The 26,430-nt window shown below is 43.2% G+C and overlaps 3 protein-coding genes across 3 annotated transcripts; all 3 read right to left on the bottom strand.

The window, feature by feature from the left end:
• Positions 1 to 55: 55 nt before the first annotated feature.
• si:zfos-323e3.4 (volume-regulated anion channel subunit LRRC8E) lies at positions 56 to 6,446 on the bottom strand. Its single transcript, XM_043230888.1, has 3 exons — positions 6,319 to 6,446; positions 5,438 to 5,613; positions 56 to 4,851 (listed from the first exon to the last, which is right to left on the bottom strand). The coding sequence occupies exons 2-3, from the start codon at positions 5,576 to 5,578 to the stop codon at positions 2,590 to 2,592; spliced, it is 2,403 nt and encodes an 800-aa protein (XP_043086823.1). The 5' UTR covers positions 5,579 to 5,613; positions 6,319 to 6,446; the 3' UTR covers positions 56 to 2,589.
• A 1,441-nt stretch (positions 6,447 to 7,887) lies between these two features.
• Positions 7,888 to 17,494, bottom strand: keap1b (kelch-like ECH-associated protein 1b). The gene is made up of 7 exons (XM_043230862.1): positions 17,363 to 17,494; positions 14,515 to 15,240; positions 12,889 to 13,134; positions 12,043 to 12,719; positions 10,489 to 10,694; positions 9,488 to 9,664; positions 7,888 to 8,762 (listed from the first exon to the last, which is right to left on the bottom strand). Exons 2-7 carry the CDS (start codon positions 14,824 to 14,826, stop codon positions 8,599 to 8,601), a joined length of 1,782 nt encoding a protein of 593 aa, XP_043086797.1. The 5' UTR covers positions 14,827 to 15,240; positions 17,363 to 17,494; the 3' UTR covers positions 7,888 to 8,598.
• A 3,757-nt stretch (positions 17,495 to 21,251) lies between these two features.
• s1pr5b (sphingosine-1-phosphate receptor 5b) lies at positions 21,252 to 25,113 on the bottom strand. Its single transcript, XM_043230863.1, has 2 exons — positions 24,964 to 25,113; positions 21,252 to 23,295 (listed from the first exon to the last, which is right to left on the bottom strand). The coding sequence occupies exon 2, from the start codon at positions 23,141 to 23,143 to the stop codon at positions 22,034 to 22,036; it is 1,110 nt and encodes a 369-aa protein (XP_043086798.1). The 5' UTR covers positions 23,144 to 23,295; positions 24,964 to 25,113; the 3' UTR covers positions 21,252 to 22,033.
• Positions 25,114 to 26,430: the final 1,317 nt, after the last annotated feature.

Genomic DNA, 26,430 nt, shown 5'->3' with positions numbered 1-26,430 from the left:
TGAACCACGTGAGGTGACTCCTCAGAAGAGTTGAGAACAAACTGCTTTAATTCACACAGACAGGATCTCTAACCCTGAATCTGATGTGAGTTCTAACTCCTCCAGAAGATGCGTCTGTCCGTCTGAGCTCAAGGTGACCCGAGCGGCTCGTTTCTCCGCAGGAATGTGTGTGACTGTACAAGGCAAACATTGTGCTGTCACAGAACAGAAATGCTGTTTTTCTGGGCCGCTTACAACTCAAAGAGGACGCAGACACAATGGTGGGTTTGTTTGCTCACTGCATTCAGGCCAAACTCCCAGGATCCTTCTCATCCGTCCTCACTGTATCTGCTGCAGACCCCGAGGGCTTCAGGCCACTTTGTTGATTTAAAGAGTGATTCTCTGTGATGCATCAGTTGTTTTTTGAGTTCTGACTCTGCACAAATACAGGATAAATCAAACCTGTTTAATCACGCCAGCAGTATAACAGTGTGTGCATGAGATCAAAGTCCACATCCAGCCGGAGTAAATCACCTTCGGGGTGAGACTTTTAACTGGGATCAGATTAAATTTAACTGCACGATCTCTGCAGACTCAGATTTGCTCTGTGCAAGAGAAAGATGTTTTTTTATTGGAGGAAGTCCAGTGTACAAAACCTACAAGCTAATACTGTACAATAAAAACTATCCAAAAAACAAATCAGATGCACCTGTAAACAAATACTGACAGACTGGTATATATACAGAAATATATCAGGGCTAGTCAACTTTATTTCGTAATCTCACAGAAATATCCAGACATCCACAGTCTTCCTACTTGATAAATGAATGCAGTATTTGATAAGGTAATTCTATTCCATTAAGAACATCGGTTCATCCAGCAGAGGAAGTCTCTGAGGCTTCAGGACATTCAAAGGTTCACTGATCAGTCGAGTTACATTCTGCTGGTTGATATATAACTTACATTTTAAGCATACACTAGCAAATATTTTCTTTGCACAAAACATTCAGTCAGAATTTCATTATATTCTAGTAGACTTGATTGTGCTGCTGTCACAGCTCAGGAGTGTGTGTGTGTGTGTGTGTTCTTGTCTCTAGAGCATTGGTCTCAAACTCAATTCTTGGAGAACCACAGCTCTGCACAGTTTAGCTCCAAATCACACCTGTTCGGAAGTTTCTAATTATCCTGAAGACCTTGATTATCTGGATCAGGTGTTTGATTAGGGTTGGAGCAGAGCTGTGGCTCTCTAAGAATTGAGTTTGAGACCAATGCTCTAGTCAATCAGTATAGTTATGACATCAGACATTTGAACTGAACTGAACTGAAGATCCATGAGCAATGTTTTCTTACTGTGTGAGAAGAAAAGGAATGCCAACTAGTATAAAGGTAAAGCCACACACACACACACCTGTGGAAGTTTCCACTGGCTCAGACACACCCACCATCAGCAAACAACACACAGTAGCTTCATTGTTAAGAACTTCATTTCTTTAACAGCTCGCTCTGCTGTTAGGAAGAAGAACAGCATTCATTTCCAATCAGACTAGTTCAGGTGTTGCTGTTTAATCACACAAGTGAATTTACTTCAATAGATAAATATCATCTGAGCTTAAACACTACTGAGGAAACACAGAAAGAGCTGGAGGACACATCAGGATGAATCTATTCATCGGTTCAGTGTGTGTTTAGTGCTCAAGGTTTCACAGCTGCCTTTTGTTTAGGTTTAAGTTACTGTACACCTTAGTGCTCTATATCATCTTTCAGCAGATGTTCAGCTCTAACCCTAATCATACACACCTAAAACAGCTAATTAAAATCCTAAGGAACACTTAGTGACTGCTGGGGCTGAACTGAAAGTATCTGTCCAGGAACCGGACCGGACGGCCCGTCTCAGATGTGATCTAGTCTATAAAGTTCACGCAATAATTCCTTGTAATTTCTGTAATCAGTGTACATTCTTGAGTTCATATCATCAATAATCCGGTGATTTTGTGCAAAACTGAAATATCATATAAAATGTTAGCCAACAAGATCCATTTCCTTCCAAAAAGCCCAATTTTCTGATAAACTGGTACATAGGACAAGCCACTGAATATAATCATTTTCATATTTGTCATAAATTACTAGTGAACACGGTTAATGCTTTTGGAGGGCGATGCTGCTATCGTTTAAGACATTTATACAGAAATACTTTGCTGACAGACTTTGCCCAGGTATTTCAGAACGATCAAATCAATATTTCAGATGCTGTGCCACAAGATCAGTCAGCTGGTCAGTCAGGTTAGCCGTCTCATAGCGCAATGTTACAAGACTTTTTTTCCTGTGCGCATGGAGGATTTTTTTAACCGCAAATGGGTTAACCGTCTCTTGTTACTCTTATTAACTCTTTTTCACGTCAAACCACTTCAAGCAAGCGTAAAAACCTTTCTACGAATTAAGGGATTTTTATTGGAATTTTGGCATTTTAATCACTCCTTTTCGATGATACGTCAAAATGCGCAATAGAGCATTGATGGAAACATGGCTCATGTCATCACGTGAATCAGCTGTTCAAAGCACACTCTATTTAATAAAAACAACTGTGTGAATGGCAGTATTCCGGTGCTGAGATTATCTGAGCTTCATCCTGTCCTTCACATCTGGAGGCAGAAGGTCCATCAGATCGTCCTCCACAATCAGAGCAGCCAGTTTGAGAGAGACGCAGTCGGCGATCTCCACAGGCAGAGACTCCAACCGGTTCCCCTTCAGCTCCAGCCGAACCAGCTGAGCAAGATTCCCCACCCGCGGGGACAGTGAGGAGATGCTGTTGTTCCCCAGTGCCAGCACCTGCAGCCTCTTACAGGAGAACAGCTCATCTGGGAGGCTCTCCAGTGAGTTGAAGGCCAGCGAGAGGACCTGCAGGCACTGAAGGATGCCGATCTCCGAGGGCAGAGACACCAGCTGGTTGTGGGAAAGGTCCAGGTGTCGGAGCTTGGTGCAGTAGCAGAGGCGCGGCGGCAGCCTGCGGATCTTGTTCCAGCTGAGGTCCAGCGTCTCCAGCGCCCGGAGCTTGCTAATGTACTCGGGCAAGCAGGAGATCTCGTTGTGCCAGAGTTTGAGGGTGGTGAGCCGGCGACAGTGCTGCAGACTCAGTATCTCTTCCACGGCGGTGAGCCGGTTCTCCCGGAGGTCCAGCTCATGCAGGAGGGACAGGCTGAAAACGGCGCTAGGGATCCGCTCCAGACCACAGCCGGTCAGCTCCAGAGCACCCAGGTTCACCAGCTTCTTCAGGCTGTTGTAGACCTGGAGCCTGGTCCCCTCGTTGTGAAGGCAGAGCCGCAGGAGCTGGCCGGACACATCCACCACGCTGGGCGGGATCTTGGTCAACTTGCAGCGTAAGGTCAGCACCCGCAGGTTCTTCAGCTCACGTAGAGAGTCCAGTGCCGGACTCCGGGAGAGCTCGGTGCTCAGAGAGCCGCTCAGGTGCAGCTCCTCCAGGCTCTGTAAGGTGTACATCCACAGCGGCACCTGCTCTGGGCCCTCAAAGACCAAGCGCAGGACCTTCAGGTTCTCACGCAGGTGAGTAAGGGCCGCCAGCTGGAGCTTGGCCGGGCTGTGGATCAGCACCATCTCCTGTAAGGCGGTGAGCTGCGATACGCTTCCGGGCACCGTCACGTTACTGATGAGCTCCAGTCTGAGCGACTCAACCTCAGAGATCTCAAACACGGTGTCTGGTAACCCTGGGAGCAGGAACAGGTGCAGCTCCAGCCTCTCGGAGGCATTGCGCGTCAGACGAGCGCGGAGTTTATCAGCCGTCCACTCGTTGTTGAGGTTGAGCTGGCGTAAACGGCACTCGCTGACCTCAGAGAGAAAGACGGCGAAACGTTTGGAGTACAGGGCGTCGTACTGGTCGCTGAGATGCAAGAGAAACGCAAAGTCGTTTTTGACGTCTGGGATGTCATTAATTCCAGTCTCCAAGCGAACCGCCTCAAAGGAATACTCTTTTAGTGGTCGGTGAAACAACCAATAGAGCGAATAAACACAGAGCAGACCGTAAACACCAACAAAACATATGTAGCAGTAGGCTAACTTAGAGAACAGATGTGCTTTATTGTAGTTGCAGCAGAATGCGGCAAAGCCAGTCAGATCCGGAGGCACTGAGCACATCACCACGATCTGGATATTGGGGACCAGCGCCACGCTGTAAACAGTAATCAGAGCAAACTTGAAGACCTTCAGCGCCGTCTGTATGACGTACATGAAGTAAAGCAGATCCGCTTCTTCCACATGCGTCCGAAACTTCTTGACTTTCTCGAATAGGGCCTTGGCCTGCTCTCCTTCTTTCTTATCCAAGAGTGAGGTGGTCGTTTCTGACGGCTTCTGGTCCGAGGTGGACTTTATGGAGGCTAGGATTGGAGATACCTCACTGTCGTCCGATTTGACCATCGTAGTCTTTCTCCACACGACCATTCTCTCCTCTCGTCGTTCTTCATAGACTTCGCTGATGGCTCTGGTGGTCCAGGGAGAGTCGAAGCATTTGCCCAGTATAATCACAAACAGCTCAATCTTCGATGACGTCCCTGGGAACTTGAACCAGAAGCTGCTGGCCACCATGAAGATCATGCTGTGAATGACCACTAAGTAGGGGAAGTACTTTCCGTACCAGTGCACAGCCCGCTCGTAGCAGAAGTGGTTGATGAACTCGTACTGGTGTATATCCAGGCCGTTCTTCCGACCGAACACCTCCACCACATTCGGAGCGAGATGTTTGGTGATGGCGAACTCCCACAGACTCTGGTTGTCTCTGTTCTGCCGCAGGTGACTGCAGTCTCTGTCTTCGCCAGAGAGATCCGTAAATCGGTTTGGCAGACATGATATCTTGTCTTGGGTCAGCTGAGGAGAGACAGAGATTGTGTGATGATCAGTGATGATGACACATGAAACATCGTACTCATCTACCGAACATTTACACTGTAAACACCTGAATGAAAGGAAGAACGGTCGACTGATATCACAAGTCTGATAGCAAACACCTCACGAGACACGTTATCTCATCACACAACACTCTTGCCTAATCACATCTCTTTATTTCACACATTCCTGATGAGACGTTCATGTCTGTTCACGAGCGACGCAGTGGAATCTGGATGCAATTTAAACCTCTAACCATTACATTCCATGATTACTGAAGGTAAAATATAATCATATTAATATCTGCTTGTCCATTTAAAATTTTTACAAAAGGTTAATTTATACTGTAGAGTTTTAACATTTAATATTAGGTTTGTGAGTTTGAATGCAGCCCCACAAGAATAAAGTGTGTGAGCGACTGGTATTATACTATACTAAATCGCTTTTAGTGCACTGTAAAAATTTTCAACTACTGCTTGTCGGTCACTGACTAATAGTCTCAGGACTCAAAGTGTATCTGCAGTCTGTCGATCTGATGTAGAGGTCTTCATGTGAAGATGAAGCTGACCTGAAGCGTGCAGCCGAACACGCCGATCATCAACATGGCGATGCCCAGGTACTCAGACAGAACGTCCCACCAGGGCTTCAGGACCCGGAACTGAGGGTTCTGCTCGGTCGTGATGCTCCGGAACTCATTCACAGGAATCATCTTCACACCGGCCAGAGGAGAAGGACAGATCCAGTCTGAAACATTAGGAAAATATTACACAAACTGCCTGATATTGACATATGAAGTTGAAGCTGTATTCCTCTGTTTAATTCATCTGCGGGGAGAATCAGTGTTATCAATAAACTTCCATATGACACTTCCAAAAGTGTTTTTGTCTTAATTTTGAAAGAAACTCTCGGAGATCAAAGAGGTGAGGGGAAAAAAGATGAGAACACTATATATGTAATGTATGAGTTATATATTTATAATACACTGTATATTTGTTCAGAACCTTGTTATAAAAGATGAAGTGCTATTCAGGCTATATAAGACAATATAACGCTGATTAGACGGCAGTGCTGACCTAAAATGCTAAATGTTTGTTCCCACGTACCTGACCTACATAAAATAATAACCTTTTAGACAGCCGTTGACGTGAAAAATAAAGAAAATGCTATACAAAGCGTATTGAAACGACTAGTTTTTGTTTGTTAGGTGAGGGGTTTATGCTGTCCTGTCAGAAGAACACAGCCTTTCAGCGCTGACTCAATCAAACAGTTTGACAAAAACAGGGTTAATTCATCGTGAAGCTGCTGATCTCGGAAGTATGTGCTCATATTCCAACATTGTTAGTAGTTTACAGATTTAAAAAAATCGACCTACATAAAGCGAGGCCGTGGATGTGCAAGAGAAGAGCCGCTGAATGGAGTTTTTAGAGTTGGTTTATAGAGTTAACTCACCTGTTCCTCAGAATCACTGCATCTCCTCGAGTCTGGAGTCAAACACCGAAGATCTCCTCAGCTCAGTTTCTCCTCGAAGAGTTCAAGAAGCGCCTCCCAGAAGAAGAACACGTTTGATCGTGAGAGCCAATGAGTCAGAGACCAGCGACAGTCGTTAGAAACTTTATATAAACAGACATGCAACACATTCATATTCAGAATTCATATTTCACTCTCACTTTTTCCTGAGTGATGTTCCTCTGTGAAATATTTCACTCAGACGCGAAACTTCTGAGAACTTTAGACCTCGTCAAACACAATATAAACATGTTCTGTTTAACTTCTGAGGGACTAATGTTCTCGACATTACAGCAGAATATCATGACGACACAGTCATGAGAATATTTAGGTTATTAGTTTTCAATCCGACATGTGTTTGTTTTAATCGAATGATTTTTCTAGTTTGAATCGGTGAATGTTGTTTGTAAACTACAATATATCTGTTGATCCGTCCATGTGTTATATCTATATTATATCTATTAACACATTAGAGTTACAATTTTTATATAGTTTAAAATCAATTAAAACAATTACACTTTCAAAAGAATTTCACAAAACTGCTGAGAAAAGTGCTTTATTTTTAGTCAAAAACATTTTTCTACTATTCAAAATACAATAATGTATTCGTTACTATCAAATATATGATATAAATGGCTTAATAAAACAAAATGCTGAATAAATATTATCAAATATGTAATTAAAAAAGTGGCCTCTTGAAGTTGTGACTGTTACAGTTTAACAAAAATAAAAATCACTGATGACATCCTCCTATATTTGACTTCCTCCTTCCTGTTTTCTAAAGATCTATGAAAAAAGACCCAGGTTAAATCCAGTTTCTTTTTTAATTTTCTTATATTTCATGTGAAGCTTGTAGTCACTGGTATGACCTAATTTGTAAAAAAAAAAAAATGATCATGATCAACAACATATTATTAGACACTGCAGTATTTCTTCATTTCTTCTGTGACTGTGTTACTGTCAGTAATGTTTTCTTCTTCTGTTCTTAAAGACTGTAAGAATCCTCTCCTATTTTAGATTAAAAGTGATTCAGGACCGACCTGAGAGCAACTCTGAGCAAGAAAAAGACAAAAACATCTTAGTGAGGAGGCGGGGCTGAGTCTTTTGAAGACTGTGATTGGTTGGTTGTTCAAGACGGAAATAAAAGAACGCTTTTAACTTTTAATTCTCATTCTCTCTCTCTCACACACACTCACACACACACACACACACACACACACTCTATACATATATTCTTTATTTTTTAAATGAAATCGAGAAATATTTCATAAAATCTTGTACATGTGGTCTTGAAACAATTGTACGAAAATAAAGGTAATTTAAATACATTCATAAAGTCAAATGGTAATTTAATAATGTGGTCTAAGTTTAAGTTTTAGAAAAATAAATACATTTGAAGACATTTAGCCAGATTAAAAGTGGACTGGTCTGTATTTGGCGCGCTGACTCGTTCCCGCCGCTGGAGTGTTTTGGCGCCACCGCGCGAATCTCCCTCAAATCAACACAAACCACTGCAAGAAGGTACGCTTTTAATATACAAGGTTTGTACAATGTATTCTTTGCTGTAAAATTTACAAAGCAGACTTTAAATATTTGATTTTGAGTGATTAAAAGGAAAAATGCATCCCTTTTCAAACGAAAAGCTTAATTTGTAAAAACGAGGCCCTGTTCCGTCCATTAAGAATGAACAGGGGCCAATATCACTGATAGCAAAGGGACAGTATATCAAATAAATAAAAGAAAAAAAACAGACTTCATGCAATACCAATGTACAAAATCCCTGGAAAAGCAGCTTAAATTGGTTTTTACAAATACATAATTTCATCAGCCTGTGAAAATAATTTTTAATTTGAGCAAAAACAGTGTTGGCATCGAACGCCTCTGTAGGCTGGAATACAGTTAGATCAATCTGGAAACGCTTCACAGTTTATTTTGTTAGTAAAAATGATCTCGTGTGTTTGTTTGTAGATCTCCAGAAGCTCGGAGACGATCTTCAGTTCAGTTTCAACAGCGATCGACGTCTGACATGAAAAAGACAAATACAAAATCCTCCGAAAAGCTTAATGGAAGTACACCGATGAAGCGAGTCCAGCACAGACTGAGGGTCATGGCACTTCACCGGACTCACGAGAGGAAACCTGTCCTGATCTCATGTGCTGAGGTTCATCAGAAGAACAGGTGTGTTGTGCGCTAACGGCTCAGAGCTCACACACAGGTGTGTTTCTAGCATTTCTGACACGGGCTCAGGCCCTTTTGGCACGGCTCCATGGTCACAGCCACTCCGACACCGCTCCGGCCGGACGTCATGTTCGTGACCTCGCTCCACGCGTCCGTTTCCGGGTCATAACACTCCACACTGTCCAGGAACGTGTTCCCATCATACCCCCCTACAGACACACACACACACACACAAAAATCTTAGCTTTTATAAATACTGCATCATAGAAACATTAATAATGTTGTAATGCATTAAATCTTTCCATAAACAACTGTAAACAAAGTTAAAATGCATTAAAAGATTTAAAGATCTATCATGAATTTTAAACTTGAAACATTGTTATACTTTCTAAAAGGTGTATAGATAATAATCAGTGGTGCAGATAAGTTTTTCTGCCTGGTTTTCAAAAGTCCACCTGAGATTAGAGCCATTAAATATAATTTAAAAAATAATAATAATAGCTGTCACAATAATATTATTACACTTTATATTAGGTTTGTGTTTATATATACAATAAGTGTGAATAAAATATGATTAATTACATTTTTAAATACAATTATTTGTGTTAAACTTACTGAAATATATACACATATAAAATGTATTTATTTTTTATATGAATTTATCATTTTCAAAGTTAATCAACAGCACATATACTTTCTTGCAAAATAAAAACGTGCTGATGTTCAAGAGCTTCAGAGAAAGAACAGATCTGCTGTGAAAACATCTCCAGCTAATGCTTTCAGTTCAAACAGAAATCTTATACAGTATTACAGTTAAACTAAAATATAGTGCAGCCTTCCACCTGCTCAGTGCTGAGCGTCTTCACTCAGTATATTTATGTCGTTGGTGAGTATCTGATTATCGTGTGTTCTAAGCGTGCTGTCAGTGCGGTACCGAGCACATAGATGCGTCCGTGGTGCGCCGTCACTCCCAGAGCGCTGCGCCGGTGTCTCATAGAAGCGATGAAGCTCCAGCCGTCCGTCTCCACGTCGTACCGCTCCACGCTGTTCAGCTGATTGGTGCCGTCGTATCCGCCCATCACATAGATGTAGTTCCCCAGAGCACACACTCCTACACACACACACACACACACACCCGACCGCAGTGAGGAGCAGCTCAGACACACACTGCTGAACACAGTTTCCAGCTGCTAGAAATGTTCTGAAGTCCGTTATTTCTGAGCTCTGCTGTAGTGTGGCGGTTCACATTTCCTAACATTCATTCTGGCACTGACTGTAATCATCCTGTGAGACGTTTGAGGTCTGATCTGATCATCATCTGTGTTTCTGAACGACACGAAGAACCAGAACAAACTCAATCCAGAAGAACTGTGTGTCCGAGACGCTTCAAGAAAAATACCATATTCAAGAAACTCTGCTCAAGAAGCTGCTTCAAACATAAAGACACAACAAGTGATGATAAAGAATATCTATTCATGACGTTATTTTTCACACCTTTTTACACACGTGCCTTAATTCTGCAGCTTTGAAGGTTTCATTCCTGAAGCGTCTCGGAGACGCCGTTCTTCTGGTTTGAGATCTTCATGTCACTCAGACGGACTGATGATGATCAGATCTCTAACATCTCACTGGATTTTGAGTCAATGTTTGGCCCAAATTCCCCGGAGCCCTTGATTTCTAGAGATTATCGTTGATCTGATCACAGAGACCGTCTCTGCATTTAACAACAGATCATTTAATCTGGTCTTTATAACATCCCTATCGTTGTATTCTTCTATTTGAAACTCTTCAGTGCTTTGACACAGTCTGAGTTGTATATAAATAAAGAGATTGATTGATTGAAGTCTGGAAACAGCAGAGGACAGACAGAAATAATTATTTAGGTATAGTTGTTGTATAGCGTGACTCCCTCCTCGTTCAGGGGTGACCTCTGACCTGCGCCGCTGCGGACCGTGTTCATGGAAGCGATGCTCCTCCACTCGTCTCTCTCGGGGTTATAACACTCAGCGGAGCTCAGCCGGTGCGTCCCATCGAAGCCTCCCACGGCGTACAGCAGCCGGTTGATGACGGCCACCCCGACTCCGATCCGTCGGGACAGCATCGGTGCCACCAGCTGCCAGCTGTCCCTCTCCGGGTCGTACCTGGACACGAGCACAGCCTTCAGGACACGCCTGGACAACACTCGGGTTATTCCCTGGTGACGTGGATCAGTCACGAGTCTTACTCCAGAACTCCGGAGGTCATTGTTTAACTATCTATTAATTACTGTTTCCACTTCCTTCTACTCACAGGATAATGTTTGTCATCTGTTGTTCATCACTAATCTCCATAAATATCACAGAGGAAGTGTCATAACAGACCATTGTTATAAGGTTCTAAAAGGCTTTTAGGTGTTTTCCAGTGTCTGCAGTGAAAAGATGAACACCTGCTGAAAATCAAGAGTGTTTTTTACGAGTATGTTTGAGAACAGAGATTATTTACTCATCAGCAGAGAACACCTGCAGCTGGATAAAAAGTGCTCTTGCTTTTTTAATTCTTCCCTCCGAAACACACAATGCTTTAGATTACCTACTTAGATAAAAATAACATTATTATTTTGTGTATATGGTGTAATGCGATGTTTATGCGGTTTAAGGTTCAACACATTATTACTGTATCTCCTCTAAGCCCCGCCTCCTGAAACGGGTCAATTGTACAAAGCTCATAATACTAAAAAGTGAAGTGTGCTCTGATTGGCCAGCTATCCAGTGCACTGTGATTGGTCGAATACCTGAAGAGTCTGATGGAAATGTTACGGTAACCCTGCTGCGTCCCGGCTCATAAACATAACACCATGTCTGCGTTCATGATCAGAGAAACAATAAACAACAAGCATTACTCTGCGCTGCTCAAAACTCACGTCTGGTGTTTAATAAGAAAAGACTCGCCTCACTTTATATCTCTGTTCACAGCCAGCATAGACTCTAATATCTGTGTTCATCTGTTCAACTTAACACTGATTTCTAGTCGTGTCTTCTTTTAGAAACACAAATAAAGTAGTTTCAGTTTCAGTCTCCAGAACATGGCGCCCGCAGCAACACTACACACAGAATAATAGCTCCGCCTTCTTTCTTTGTGTAAACATTTGGGCGGAGTTACGCAAATAAACATATTGCCAGCACTGCCCCATGACTTTATGAATCAATACTGAATTGCTACACTATTTTTGTCAGCGAGGAGGGAGTATTAATCACCGTTTCTGAAGCATTAGTTTGAATGATTTAACTTTAAAAAGCACATGTAATATTTTCTCAGTTTTTCTTATCAAACACTGCTACATATCACTACATCCCTAGTCTATATGCATGTCCTGATTTTATCCACCGGTCAATGTTGGCATGTTCTGATCTTACAGGATCATGTATAATCCTGGTAGGATTATCTCAGAAATGTTTCCCTGTTACTCAGAGCCACAGGTTCCCGACCCCCGTCCAGATACTGAATCATCACCTCTCTACGCTGTTGTGATGGACACAGCCGTGCGAGCCGCCCACGGCGTAGATCATGCCGTCGATGACCCCCACACCGATGCGGTTGCGCGGCACGCTCATGGGAGCGCAGGGCAGCCAGCAGTTGTTCATGGGGTTGTAGCAGTCCAGCATGTTGGAGTCCATGTTCCCGTCCGGAGCGTTGTTCCTGCCGCCCACGGCGTACAGCAGACCGCTGATGACGCAGGCCGCGAGTCCGCTGCGGGGCACCTGAAGATCAGCCAGCCGCAGCCAGGCCCCGGAGCCCGGGTTAAACGCCTCCAGGTAGCTGAGCGACTGCCGGAAGTAGCCCCCGGCCGTGTACAGGAGCTGAGGGACCTTGGGCGTCCGGAGCGGGATGAGCTTCGTGGGTTTGTGCAGCGTGAGGTCCTGAAAGATCTGAGACAGGTAGTCTTTGCTCGGGCCGTCCCAGTCGAAGCGCTCCAGCTGACGCTGCAGGAAGAGCGGGGTCAGAGAGTGGCAGCGGACGGCCTGCAGCAGAGCCTGCACGAACGGACGCCGGTTCTCCCGGTCGTACTGGACCCACTCCAGACACGCGTGGAACACCTCGGACTCACAGCGAACGTTCAGCTCATCACGACTGATCAGAGTCACCAGCTGACAGTGAGTCAGGTTGAAGAACTCCTCCTGTGTGGCCACCTGAGAGAGAGACCGGTGAGGTCAGACACACACACACACACACACACACACACACACACACACATACACCACACACACACACACCTGCTGGTGACTAAATAAACAACATAACACACTTAAGTAAGGTGAGTGTAGATGAAAGGACAGGTAAAGGCTGTGAGTGACCGACCTGACTGAAGTTCATGTAGATGTACTCTCTGGCCTTCTGATGAAGCTCGGTGCAGCCGATCTGCTCGGCGAAGCTGGCGATGCCGATGGCGTTGCTTGGGTCCAGCTGCTGCACGAGGAAGTCACAGCAAGCCTTGACCACGCTGTCGATCTGGTACATGACGGCCCCGTTCATCACGTGAATCACACACTTCTCACCCACAGAGATGCTCGCCGTGTACGCAAACTCAATGAGCCGGCCCATGACCTGAGAACCACACACACACAGACGCACACACACAGACGCACACACACACAGATGCGTGCACACACACACACACACCAGACATCAAGAGATTAGGCAAAAGCTATCATGTGCAGAGAACCGTTCTGTGATCCGTACTAACTCTGCAAGAACAGTCTGCTGCTTCTGACTCACAACCTTCTTATTAAACAACCTGCTTACTATTCAAACGTGAGTTTTGAGCAATGAAGGGTAACGTTTTTTATGATCACAAAAGCAGACGTGGTGTTATATGTAAGAGACGTCACGCAACGCGACGCTAATATCATCATCTTCTTACCCCCAGGGCATCTAAGATGGAAGTGACTTTGTTTCTTCAGTAGAACACAAAGATTTTTAACTCAAACCGTTGCAGTCTGTCGGTCATATAACCAATGAGCACACAATCCATGAGAGTAAAAAAAAATATGTACAGACAAAAGCTAAATTAATCCCTGCGGCTCGTGACAATACACTGACGTCCCAAGACACGAGAAACTGAACAGTATTTTTACCTCTGATACACAATGTTGCAGACTTTTAATGCACAGATAAGTCTGCGACACCTCTGTCAAATAATTAGTTTTACAATTGTTTGTCATAAAGCAACATCTCAGTAAAATGTTTCAATCTAAAAATTACTTCCTATTAAGAAAAATAATTTCATACATGTTCGCTGTAGAGGACACCAGGACTAAAAGCATGTTTATTGAGCATTTTGGGATAAATTATATCAACATTTCTATGATAATACTAGATCTTTTTATAAAAATCTGGCCAATTGTTACTCCCTTTATGACATTTTTTGAACCTGCTGTCCTAACAGTAATACATTAATATGTCACACAGTATAGATACAGTTTTTTTCTCCATTCTGTATGGATGGGGTTTGTTTCCTTGCCGCTGTCTCCTCTGGTTTGCTTATTTGGGGACACTTCATTTCTCGTGATTATCTTTGATTACAGAGACGTCTCTGCATTAAATGAAGTGTTCAATCTCATCATTATACATCCCTATGACTGTATTTCCTATTTGATACTGTTCAGTGCTTTAATACAATCTGTATTGTTTAAAAGCACTGTATAAATAAAAGTGAGATTGATTGATTTGTGATACATTTTTTTAATGTCTATTCATGCAATTTTAATCTACAGAGGAAAAAAAATACTTGACTCACACAGCTTTTTTTCTGTGTCTCGGGAGGATATAACTGTTTGAGTGAAAGATCTATGTGTTCTACTGAAGAAACAAAATCACCTACATCATGTCCTGGAGGCGCACAGATAATAATCACATTTTAATTTTAGGGTGAACCGTCCCTTTAATGCAGTGACTGAGCTGAGCTCCGATCGGAGACGCTCTCACCTTGGGGTGTATTCCCTCGATGGGCACCACCTCCATCCCGCACTCCTTCAGGCCGTTGGTGAACATGGCGCGGAACACGGGCGAGGACGAGGCCAGCACCACTTTATGAGCCACGAAGTCCACGGCCTCCAGCTGGCTGTACTTGACCCGGAGCGTGACGTCGCAGAGCTGGCGCTCCAGACGCAGCTCGTTCATGATGGAGAAGGCGGCCGCCGTGTGGCTCTCCAGAGTGTAGCTGAAGACCCGGTGCCCGTTCCTCGCCGACGGGGTCACCTCCGCCTTACACTCCGTCATACCGGACGCCGAGTACATGCTCAGCGGCTCGGCCCGGGCATCCTCGCTCGCCAGCGTGAGATCCGGACGCTCTACAGACGGGGTTAGGAAGCGCTGGAGGTCATTCTCACACAAGAGGGACTCGTTCGCTTCTCCATCACACACACAACACCTTTGATTCAGCAGAGGAACCCGTTCGGACGCTTCACCATCACCGGATTATTAATGAACCAGGAAGAGCACAGAGATCAACGCTCTCATCCAACCGGTCCGTCTTCACATATCTGTTTCTCTTCCTCGAAAGGAGGAGAAACTTCTAGAGCTCTGAAGCGAAACTGTCTTTGAATTCGTCTACAACCAGCATCTGATCCAGAAGGCCGGACGTCTCCCGATCGTGAAGTATTTTAGAGTTTCAGGAGTTTAATAAAGCCGATCTGTTTCTTCGGTTTGGTCCTGAAAAAGAAAAAGAAAAACACAGGGACGTTTAAACCAAATGACACGAAGCACAGGACGATTCTTGCTGAAATGTGAATCATGATTTTTCTCCATGAGGATTGAGATCGCCATTCTCCTTTTTTTTAGCCGAAATCTACGCACCGTTCGAAAGCAGCACAAGACACTGAAACTAATACGTTCTGCTTCCTGTGTGAAAGAGAACGTCACGAGAGTGAGAGGAACACGGCCAAAGTGATGGAGACTGATGATGATCGGTGACTAACAGTGTTTGGTTCTCGTGTGACCGGTAACCCGTGAACGCAGCGTGATCTGGAACATCAATATTATTTAGCAAGGATGTTTTAAACTGATCAAGCGTGATAATAAAGATAGTTAGAATATTACAAAAGATTTTTTATTTCATATGAACGCTGTTCTTCTCAACTTTCCATTCATCAAAGAAACCTGAAAAAAACATCAGAATGATTTCTGGAGGATTGTGTGAAAGATGCTGAAATAAGATAGCTTTGAAATAAATGCCATTTTAAAACGTATTTAAATAGAAAACGTTATTTAAATAGTAAAATGTTTCAAGTAAACGCAAGCTTGAACAGAAGAGGCTTTAAAAAAACATTAATAATCTCATCGTTCAGAAACTTTTTTCTTATTTCTAGCTTTTCATTGACTTAGAAAAACAACATTTTATTTTACTGCTGGACAATAACCAATAATAATGACTTGATTATATGACATATTACAAACACTTTATCATCACATGAGACAGAATACTGTAATAAATATTATGTCAATGTGCATTCCTCCCTCTGGGCCATCCTAATAATATTACTAATAATAATAATATTGACCCAAACAATGTATTATTGGTTATTGCTACAAATATTGTAGTCAACATCTGAACATCTCAAAAAGTTAATCATTTCAGTTAAATATTTTGGTTTCAGGACAGCTTTTGCTCCACTTCTAAAGTTGATTACTGTGTACCTGTGCTACTTATGACCTCTTTTGTGCTCCAGAGCCACAAATAAAAGACGTATATGAAGCCGTCACAAATCATCTAACATCTAATCTGATGAACGTCCTGCAGTTTTATTAGATGTATGATTTCTGATATGAACAACTCAAGGTCTTGCGCGTCCAGTAAAAAGATAAACCAAGTTTTGTTTCTAAAAATGCAGGAAGTTAAGGGGTAGGCATAAATTATTAAATCTAGAACTATCTGTATATAAAAACAATAGAATTACAAATAATGTGCCCATTTGGATAACACACACTCCACAAGTAAACACACACACACTGCACAAATGACAAACTTTACAAAACTGCAGAGAAGATGCAGTTATTTAGTGACTGAAAGTGTTTAAACTCGAAGTTTTAATCCACAATCAGCACATTCAATCTGAACCGTCACAATGAGAATAATAAACGGTTAATTAATATTTAATAACGGCTCTACGGTTATATTTTACTAATAATCCCTTCTACATTCTTTAAGTTAACAAACAAACAATAAATAAAGTAAATAAATAAAACCACATATTGCCAGTAAAAGTCTTAAGTATTCACATTAAAACAGTGAGAGGCCTGGAATCCCCGGGCTAGATTTTGAACGACATCCGTCTTCCGGCAGCTCAAAGCCGGTCACACACAGCAGCACCGCGCGGCGAGAAATGAACGTACAGCGCTGAAATGAACTCAGACTAAAGCCGCAGTCGACGTTTAAGCCATTTCTTACCAAACCTCCCTTACTTTTAAATTATGTCGTTTTCACTCAGTCACAAACCTCGACTCTAGTAAATACAATAAGAAAAATATAAGACGATTGTTGTGTGAAAGTGTGTTATTACTGATATTATTACTGATCAGGATCCAAATACACCACACTGCCATAGACAATAAAAATATCTCCCAATATGATATAAGTTCATAACAATCTGATCCTCATTTATTACGAAACAAACACCCCATCTTCATCATCATCATCATCATAATCATCATCATAAACAGCATCGCTGTCCATCAGCAAACTGATTCAATCAAAGTCCGCAGAAGCGACACGAAATAAAAGCGTTTCAATCGCAGCAGAAACACAGTAAACAAAGTCTCTGATGAAAACACTTACAGATCACCTCAGCGGCGCACGGAGAGTGTGTGTGCGCGCGTGCGTGTGTGTGCGCGTGAGTGTGTGTGTGAGTGCGTGCGTGTGAGTGCGTGCGCGTGAGTGTGTGTGTGTGTGTGTGTGAGTGTGTGTGGTACTCTCAGAAAGCAGAAACTCAGCGTGACTAAGCACAGACGCGCGCGCTCCCGAACCCCCGTGCACGCGCAGACAGCACTCAGACATTAATCAGTCAATTAATTAATTAATTAATTAATCAATCGGTCAATTAATGAATCAATGAATCAATGAATCAAACAATCAGTCGCAGTCACTGCAGGATCTGTTTCTGTCAGCTCCTGAATGAAGCCAACAGATTATATTTTACATTATTTATTATATTTACATTATATAAAGAACTGTTTTGAACAAAGACAGAGAGCTGAAACTCAGAAACTCAGATTTAGGACTGTGTGTGTGTGTGTGTGTGTGTGTGTGTGTGTGTGTGTGTGTGTGTGTGTGTGTGTGTGTGTGTGTGTGTGTGTGTGTGTGTGTGTGTGTGTGTGTGTGTGTGTGTGTGTGTGTGTGTGTGTGTGTGTGTGTGTGTGTGTGTGTGTGTGTGTGTGTGTGTGTGTGTGTGTGTGTGTGTGTGTGTGTGTGTGTGTGTGTGTGTGTGTGTGTGTCTGTGTGTGTGTGTGTGTGTGTGTCTGTGTGTGTGTGTGTGTGTGTGTGTGTGTGTGTGTGTGTGTGTGTGTGTGTTGTGTGTGTGTGTCTGTGTGTGTGTGTGTGTGTGTCTCTGTGTGTGTGTGTGTGTGTGTGTGTGTGTGTGTGTGTGTGTGTGTGTGTGTGTGTGTGTGTGTGTGTGAGAGAGTGTGTGTGTGTGTGAGTGTGTGTGTGAGAGTGTGTGTGTGTGTGAGTGTGTGTGTGTGAGAGTGTGAGAGTGTGTGTGTGTGAGAGTGTGTGAGTGTGTGTGTGTGTGTGAGTGTGTGTGTGTGTGTGTGTGTGTGTGAGGTGTGTGTGTGTGTGTGTGAGAGTGTGTGAGAGTGTGTGTGTGTGAGAGTGTGTGTGTGAGTGTGTGTGTGTGTGTGTGTGAGAGTGTGTGTGTGTGTGTGTGAGTGTGTGTGTGTGAGAGTGTGTGTGTGTGAGAGTGTGTGTGTGTGAGAGTGTGTGTGTGTTCAGAGTGTGAGCAGTAGGTGTCACTGGAGGACAATAAACTGTTTTCTCCCAGTCAGAAAGAGAAAGTGTTCAACCAGGAGCCCTCACCCCGGCCCCCGAGGGCCCCTGTGAGCTTCAGCCCTGATCAGAATCACCTGCTAGTAAAAGTCTTGATCCTGAAGACTCAGAGCTGAAGTCTGGGGCCCTTGAGGGCCGGAGCCGAGAACCCCTTCGTGTTCTTCTGGGTCCACAGATGAATGGAGTGATGTTTCAGTCCCTCACACGTCATTCTGTTCCTGTAGAGTTCAAGCTGATGAAGCAGATCAAAAACATGATGCAAAAATGTTTTATCTATTAATATTTTTTATTAGTCATTACTACCGTATTGAACAAAGACATTCAGTTCATTGTGATGAATGAAGCCCTAAATCAAAACTAGACTTAATATTAATGATATATTCTTCTTCTGTCATAAAAACTGTCATGTCAGGTTTCATCGCAGCCAAAGCCACTTAACCAGTCACCCTCGTGATCATAGTTTCATTTTTATAAATAATCATCTGAAGATTCTCGCAAATGATGGGAGGTGGGGGGTGCTAGCGTGGCTGGTCTGTGTGAGTGTGTGTGTGTGTGTGTGTGTGTGTGTGTGTGTGTGTGTGTGTGTGTGTGAGTGTGTGCTAGAGTGGTGTGAGTGTGTGTGTGTTAGTGTGGTGTGTGTTAGTGTGGTGTGTGTGTGAGTGAGTGTGTGCTAGAGTGGTGTGAGTGTGTGTGTGTTAGTGTGGTGTGTGTGTGAGTGAGTGTGTGCTAGAGTGGTGTGAGTGTGTGTGTGTTAGTGTGGTGTGTGTGTGACACATGTCTGTCTTCATGGCCACGGCTTTATGAGCCCCGCTTGTGGTTTTGATGTGTGCCTCTCTCTGAAGGGTGTGTGTGTGTGTGTGTGTGTGTGTTCACGTGATGGCAGAGTGTATTTACGGTAAGCAGGGGAAAACTGAGCTGAATTGTGTTTCCACGTTAGTGTGTAAGTAGAGCAGCCCCTCTGCAAACTCCCACAGGTTAGCATCAGTCGGACGCGCTGCATGGAAATCACCCACAAACCTCTGTGAAGAACTCCTACAAACACGTGGTTTAAACACCTCAGGTTCAGGAGGGTTAGTGAATGCACAAACATCAACCTTCATCTTCTGTGATTGTCACGATGCTTGCTGCTGTACGACGGTGGCTCGTGTTTGATTCTACAATCGTCATGCACATGCTATAATCTTATAGTGGCTTTCTTTCCTGTATCAGACCATGAAGCAGCGGTCCATTTACTGAGATACAGGTTTTTACAAAACAAAATAACTTCTAAAATGATAGATGGACATTAAAATGTAGAATGTTTGTGAGTCAGAAGTACATTATTAAATCAAAAGGGGATATGTGGCTGGATTTTCACAGATGAAATTATTAACATAAACATAAACATGAATAAACTTTCATTCTCTGCCCTTTGGAACGTCGGAAGCTTTAAACAAAGCAGCGCTCATAAACACTACTTTATGAGAGAAAATGAAAACGTCATTGAAATTTTTATATGTACATAAAAACTTAAATTAGTGAGAAGTCAAATATATATACATATAAATATATAGTCTATATGGACGAGGAAAATCCACTGATGAGTTACCAGCGTCTAATTCTTTAAAATAATGAAAAGAAAAGTTTATGTTTACATACCTATATAAAACCAAAACTTCATATTCATCCTCTACCTGAGAGAGAGAGAGTCAGTGTGTGTGTGTGTGTGTGTGTGTGTGTGTGTGTGTGTGTGTGTGTGTGTGTGTGTGTGTGTGTGTGTGTGTGTGAGTGTGAGTGTGTGTGTGTGTGTGTGTGTGTGTGTGTGTGTGTGTGTGTGTGTGTGTGTGTGTGTGTGTGTGTGTGTGTGTGTGTGTGTGTGTGAGTGTGTGTGTGTGTGTGTGTGTGTGTGTGTGTGTGTGTGTGTGTGTGTGTGTGTGTGAGTGTGTCTGTGTGTGTGTGTGTGTGTGTGTGTGTGTGTGTGTGTGTGAGTGTGTGTGTGTGTGTGTGTGTGTGTGTGTGTGAGTGTGTGTGTGTGTGTGTGTGTGTGTGTGTGTGTGTGTGTGTGTGTGAGTGTGTGTGTGTGTGTGTGTGAGTCTGTGTGTGTGTGTGTGTGTGTGTGTGTGTGTGTGAGTCTGAGTGTGTGTGTGTGTGTGTGTGAGTGTGTCTGTGTGTGTGTGTGTGTGTGTGTGTGTGTGTGAGTGTGTCTGTGTGTGTGTGTGTGTGTGTGTGTGTGTGTGTGTGTGTGTGTGTGTGTGTGTGTGTGTGTGTGTGTGTGTGTGTGTGTGTGTGTGTGTGTGTGTGTGTGTGTGTGTGTGTGAGTCTGAGTGTGTGTGTGTGTGTGTGTGTGTGTGTGTGTGTGTGTGTGTGTGTGTGTGTGTGTGTGTGTGTGTGTGTGTCTGTGTGTGTGTGTGTGTGTGTGTGAGTCTGAGTGTGTGTGTGTGTGTGTGTGTGTGTGTGTGTGTGTGTGTGTGTGTGTGTGTGTGTGTGTGTGTGAGTCTGAGTGAGTGTGTGAGTGTGAGTGTGTGTGAGTGTGTGTGTGTGTGTGTGTGTGTGTGTGTGTGTGTGTGTGTGTGTGTGTGTGTGTGTGAGTGTGAGTGAGTGTGTGTGTGTGTGTGTGTGTGTGTGTGTGTGTGTGTGTGTGTGTGTGTGTGTGTGTGTGTGAGTCTGTGTGTGTGTGTGTGTCAAAGACACTCTATCTCAGTTATATTCCAAAATATTTAATATCAAACCAGAAAGAACATAATTTAGTATCACTCAGGCTTTAAAAAACATTATAAAAACATCACAACAAGCATTTACACTGTACAAAGAAAACTGTACAAACAAACCTTAAACATGTTTTTTTCTGAAGAGATGCTCAGTTTAACATCGAGAGTGGATTATTTACAGTGGTTTTCCTCATACTGCTTTTATCTGTGGAGGGTTGTGCATTCATCAGTAGCAGAAAGGACTGACATATACTGCCGTATTTAATAATAATAATAATAATATTTCATTTATAAAGCGCTTGGGGTTGCTATACGAGGCTGGTCTGCTGTTCAGTGCATGTCTGAGGTCTTAGAGATCTGATCTCAGGCTGATGGGTCTGTGTGCAGACGTAAAGGACCGAATGATGAAATGCTGAAGAACACCTACACAAAGACCTCGTTCTGCCCACGACAGCTGATTCAAGGTCTATAGGAGAAAGTTTGTGTTTGAAACAGCTTCTCTTTTGAGTTCTTGAGTAGTTCATGATTCAGTCCAGACTCTGACAGCTCATGAGGATGGACAAGATGTGTGACGTATGATCTGACAATATTTGAAAATACGAGAGTACAGAAAAATCTTAAAGTTGTTAATGAAGTTCTCAGCGATGCATAATACTAGTCAAAAATGTAAGTTTTTCTTATCATGTCATCTTCATGGAACATGATCTTTACAGAACATCCCGATGATTGTTTGATCAATCTGCTGCAAGTAAACCCATGCTTCTGTCTGCTTGTGTGCTCAGGCGATGACGGAGAGCTTGAGTTTGGGGTAGATGGATTTGACCGGTAAGGTGGTGCCGTTGCCGGACGAGATGGTGGTCTCCAGTCCCTGGCGGTTGACGTCGGTCTTCGTGAAGCTGATTCGGACGCCGATCTTCCTCACGCGGCCGTCTTTGGTCATCAGACAGCGGCAGCAGAGCAGCTTCAGGATGGCCCGGCGTATGTCTCTGCTCATCAGCGTGTAAATGACTGGGTTAATGAGGGAATTTAACATGGCCACGCCCAGGAAGTAATCGGCCTTGAAGAGAACCGGACAGGTCTTGACGGGGCACACGAAGTCCATCAGCAGGAGCACGAACAGAGGCATCCAGCACAGAACGAACGCTCCCACCACGATAGTGACCGTCTTCAGCAGAGCCATGTACTTCCGCGAGCGATGGCCGGACGGTTTGCGCTGGACGCAGTCCGTGTTCGACGTGTTGGTCTTGACGAAGTGAAAGATGCGCCCGTACAGAAGCGCGATGGCCAGCAGGATTCCCAGGAACACGAAGACGCAGAAGAAGACGTAGCTCTTGGCGTAGAGCGGCAGGACGGTGGAGCACAGCTCCAGACGCTGCAGACAGTTCCAGCCCATAATCGGCAGGGCGCCTAGCAACAGCGACAGAGCCCAGCTTCCGGCGATCAGCGCGAACATGCGGTTGCGTTTGGCGCGGTGGTAGGGCTTGGTGTTGCGCATGGTGAAGAAGCGCTCGATGGCGATGGCCAGCAGACTGATGATGGACGCCGAGAGCGTGATGAAGACGCCTCCCTCTCTCAGGAACCACAGCAGTGGGGTCAGGCCCAGCGTCATGGGGCCCGACAGAGCGATGTTCAGAGTGTAGGTGACCCCGGACAGCAGGTCCGACAGCGTCAGGTTACCCAGCAGATAGTACATGGGTATGTGGAACTTCTTGTTCTTCCGGATGGCCATGAGCACAATCAGGTTCTCCACGACGATGAGGAGGCAGAGGAAGAGGCAGGCGATGGACTCCGGCTTCAGTTTGTCTCTGTCCTTGTCCAGTTTGCCGGTGTAGTTGTAGTGATCCTGGAGGATCCTGTTGTTGTGATATGATGTGTTGGTCGACTCCATGGTTCTTCAGCAAGCTTCTTGTTCTGTTTTAGAGCCGCTGAGGAGTTCAGCTCATCGTAACCTGAGCGTCAGAAGACAGAGTTGTTCTGTGAAGGCCGAGTGAGCGGACACTGGATGACAGAGATGTTTGGTTTGAGTCCATCGCTTCGGTTCTGAAAACACAAGAGCATCGTCAGATCACCAAACCACTATAAACCCGACGGCACGCTGTGTGGACCTCTGAGGTTTCACTCTGACTGGCAGATAAGTGTGCTTTTATTACACTTCATCAACATGAATAGTCACCCGAATTTGCTATTTGCCATGGCTTTTCCTCCAATAGTTAAGAAGATTTCTAGCAGAGATTTGATTCTTGTGATTCATAAAAAAGCTGAAGACGCTCTGAGAGTCAGAATTAATTCACACAGAGTGAAATCTGGGGATATACTGAGATCTTATAAAGCTACGAAACTCAACATATGGATTACAGACAATAATACTATAAATAATGTTCATTTTGTTGCACAGGCTGATAGTTTCACTTCATATGACCTCAATATATATATATATATATGACCAGGGGTCAGGGATTCATTCTGTGTGAATTAACTCTGCGGTCACTGGCTGTATTTTATGAATCAAAAAGCATCACAATCTCAGTAAAACAGAAAACTGTTTTGTTTCATTGAAGAAAAAAACTTCTGGGTGAAAACAACCGAATCAGCACTGGGTTGTATTTATTCACTGTTAAGTGTACGCTTTAAATGTGATTTATTTGAGTCGGTTTCAGGGCATGAGCAGAAATCCTTCTCTTGTGAGTGATGAGGACTTCTGGGTTTTATTCAGACACATGTCAGTGTTTCACAGTCTCCAGTTTCTTTAGAGGAAGAGCAGAGAAACACCGACCGAAGCTGCTCCAGCGGTCAGACGTTCTTCTACTGAATCTACATCTGAACGGTGATGACCACAAATACATTACAGATAATCAGTTTGAAATATGCTGATGTATTTTACAATAATGTCTTAATACTTAACTTCAGTTAATGCATTAACTCACAATGAATTTATCACAGCGTTTATTCATCTTTCCATGAAGTACATTAAAATAATGAACTTTTTATTATGTATTTGAATTAGCATTAACTAAGATGAATAAATGCTTTAAAGGTATTTGTATTATAAGTAGTTCATATAAACTAATAACTTTAAATTAAAAACTAAAAAACTTTAAAAATTAATAAACCTTTGATTCGTTCATAAAGTTCATAAAAAGTGCACTTTTGTGATGTGACTTTTTGTGAAAAACTTCAACTGGAAAAAAGTGTTTTCTAGACTAGATTTTTTTTGTGCTGTGCAAAAATATCTAGAAATTCTTAAATGGAGAAGGATTTTCTATAGACAAGTAAAAAAATTGTTTTAAAAAAGAGTCAAATGTAAGTTTTTACTTGAAACAAGCAACATAATCGTGTTTTCTGTTTGAAATGATTTTTTTTCCTGCCCCACTGAGAGATTATTTGACTGGTTCTTAGTTCTTATTTTTTCCGAAACAAAAACATTTTTTACTTGTCTTGATTTAAGAATTTCTAGACATTTTGGCTGAAAACAACAAAAAATCTAGTCTTCAGTGTAGCTAAATGTAAATCTAAAGAGACACGTGCTGGAAAAGAAAGGCATGTAAAGAGCCGCTGGAAATGATCCAGAAGAGTTATTCTGTATCGTTCCCATTTAATCAAACATTCAACAAAAACTGAGCGATCACCAGAGCAAAAACACACACAAGAGCACATCGTTATTCATAACAATAAAAGACGAGTTTCAGAAGGGTTAGAAGCGTATCTTACCGTATCTAGTTGTGTGAGTCAGGAAAACTTCTGCTGTGGAAGAAACAAACACGACTCAACATGAAACTCCAGCCGAGCCGCTCACGAAGAGACGAGAGATTACACAGAACTGACTCGACCGCTCTCTCTCTCTCTCTGTCTCTCTCTCTCTCTCTCTCTCTCTCTCTCTCTCTCTCTCTCTCTCTCTCTCTCTCTCTCTCTCTCTCTCTCTCTCTCTCTCTCTCTCTCTCTCTCTCTCTCTCTCTCTCTCTCTCTCTCTCTCTCTCTCTCTCTCTCTCTCTCTCTCTCTCTCTCTCTCTCTCTCTCTCTCTCTCTCTCTCTCTCTCTCTCTCTCTCTCTCTCTCTCTCTCTCTCTCTCTCTCTCTCTCTCTCTCTCTCTCTCTCTCTCTCTCTCTCTCTCTCTCTCTCTCTCTCTCTCTCTCTCTCTCTCTCTCTCTCTCTCTCTCTCTCTCTCTCTCTCTCTCTCTCTCTCTCTCTCTCTCTCTCTCTCTCTCTCTCTCTCTCTCTCTCTCTCTCTCTCTCTCTCTCTCTCTCTCTCTCTCTCTCTCTCTCTCTCTCTCTCTCTCTCTCTCTCTCTCTCTCTCTCTCTCTCTCTCTCTCTCTCTCTCTCTCTCTCTCTCTCTCTCTCTCTCTCTCTCTCTCTCTCTCTCTCTCTCTCTCTCTCTCTCTTCTCAAGACGTGCAGTGGTTGAGGTTTTAACACTTGTATGTTTGTTGGTTTTAGTGGCCCATGATTTGATTCTGATGTGGATCTTCCTGTAGGAGATGGGTGTAGTTTATCTGAGATGATCTGTGAAGCTCCAGCGCTGTGATCTGAACCGGACTCCAGCTCGGACTTGTCTTCTTCTGGAGTTGTGCCTCAGGTCTCAGAGTTATGTTCCTCTCAAACCTGTACAGGAAACCGATCCGGATGAAGTCTGTAGATCCTGCAGTAAAACTGGTTCTCCTGTTCACGGAGGATCTGGAAACCAGAGAGCGTTTGTTTGTTTACGTATGAATATTTAATGCAAACGAGTTTGTCTGGTACTCGTCTCTAACGGTTAGATGCCGTTTTACTTTCTGATAAAGAGGTCAGAGGTCAGGCAGGTTGACCTTTGAGGTCACGTTTATCATTCTTTGTCTCTCTCTCATGAGAACGGTAATGTAATGGGTTCTCTGCATGCTGGCAGGAAGCATTATTCCAGTCAAGATTAAACCTTTATGTATAGAGTGCTTAATATTCAACTTTACGGGAATAAACTTTTATTTATACATCACTTTTAACAATACAGATTGTGTCGAAGCAGCTTTAAAGTCATTGCAAACTGAGCAAGTTAAAAATAAATGCACGTTGCTGCCTCCCAAACGTTATAAAACAGTTCAGATCAGGTTTGATTTTCTGTGTTTTTAAATAGAAAATAGTGTGTCAGTAATGGAGAAGGATAATATTAAACACTCTTTATAAAAAAATGAGCTGCACAACATTCTA

Source organism: Puntigrus tetrazona, unplaced genomic scaffold (genome assembly GCF_018831695.1).
Source record: "Puntigrus tetrazona isolate hp1 unplaced genomic scaffold, ASM1883169v1 S000000234, whole genome shotgun sequence".
Taxonomy (NCBI): Eukaryota; Metazoa; Chordata; class Actinopteri; order Cypriniformes; family Cyprinidae; genus Puntigrus; species Puntigrus tetrazona.
The sequence above is the reverse complement of the archived record's forward strand: the minus strand, read 5'-3'. Positions and strand labels throughout refer to the sequence as shown.

Excerpts from the sequence above, each read along its gene's own strand:
- s1pr5b (XM_043230863.1), bottom strand. The coding sequence starts at position 23,143 with ATGGAGTCGACCAACACATCATATCACAACAACAGGATCCTCCAGGAT.
- keap1b (XM_043230862.1), bottom strand. The coding sequence starts at position 14,826 with ATGTACTCGGCGTCCGGTATGACGGAGTGTAAGGCGGAGGTGACCCCG. Across the intron at positions 12,720-12,888 it reads TCTACATGAACTTCAGTCAG|GTGGCCACACAGGAGGAGTT; the intron begins GTCGGTCACTCA and ends TCTCTCTCTCAG. Across the intron at positions 8,763-9,487 it reads CGGACGCATCTATGTGCTCG|GGGGGTATGATGGGAACACG; the intron begins GTACCGCACTGA and ends GTGTGTCTGTAG.
- si:zfos-323e3.4 (XM_043230888.1), bottom strand. The coding sequence starts at position 5,578 with ATGATTCCTGTGAATGAGTTCCGGAGCATCACGACCGAGCAGAACCCT. Across the intron at positions 4,852-5,437 it reads TGTTCGGCTGCACGCTTCAG|CTGACCCAAGACAAGATATC; the intron begins GTCAGCTTCATC and ends GTCTCTCCTCAG.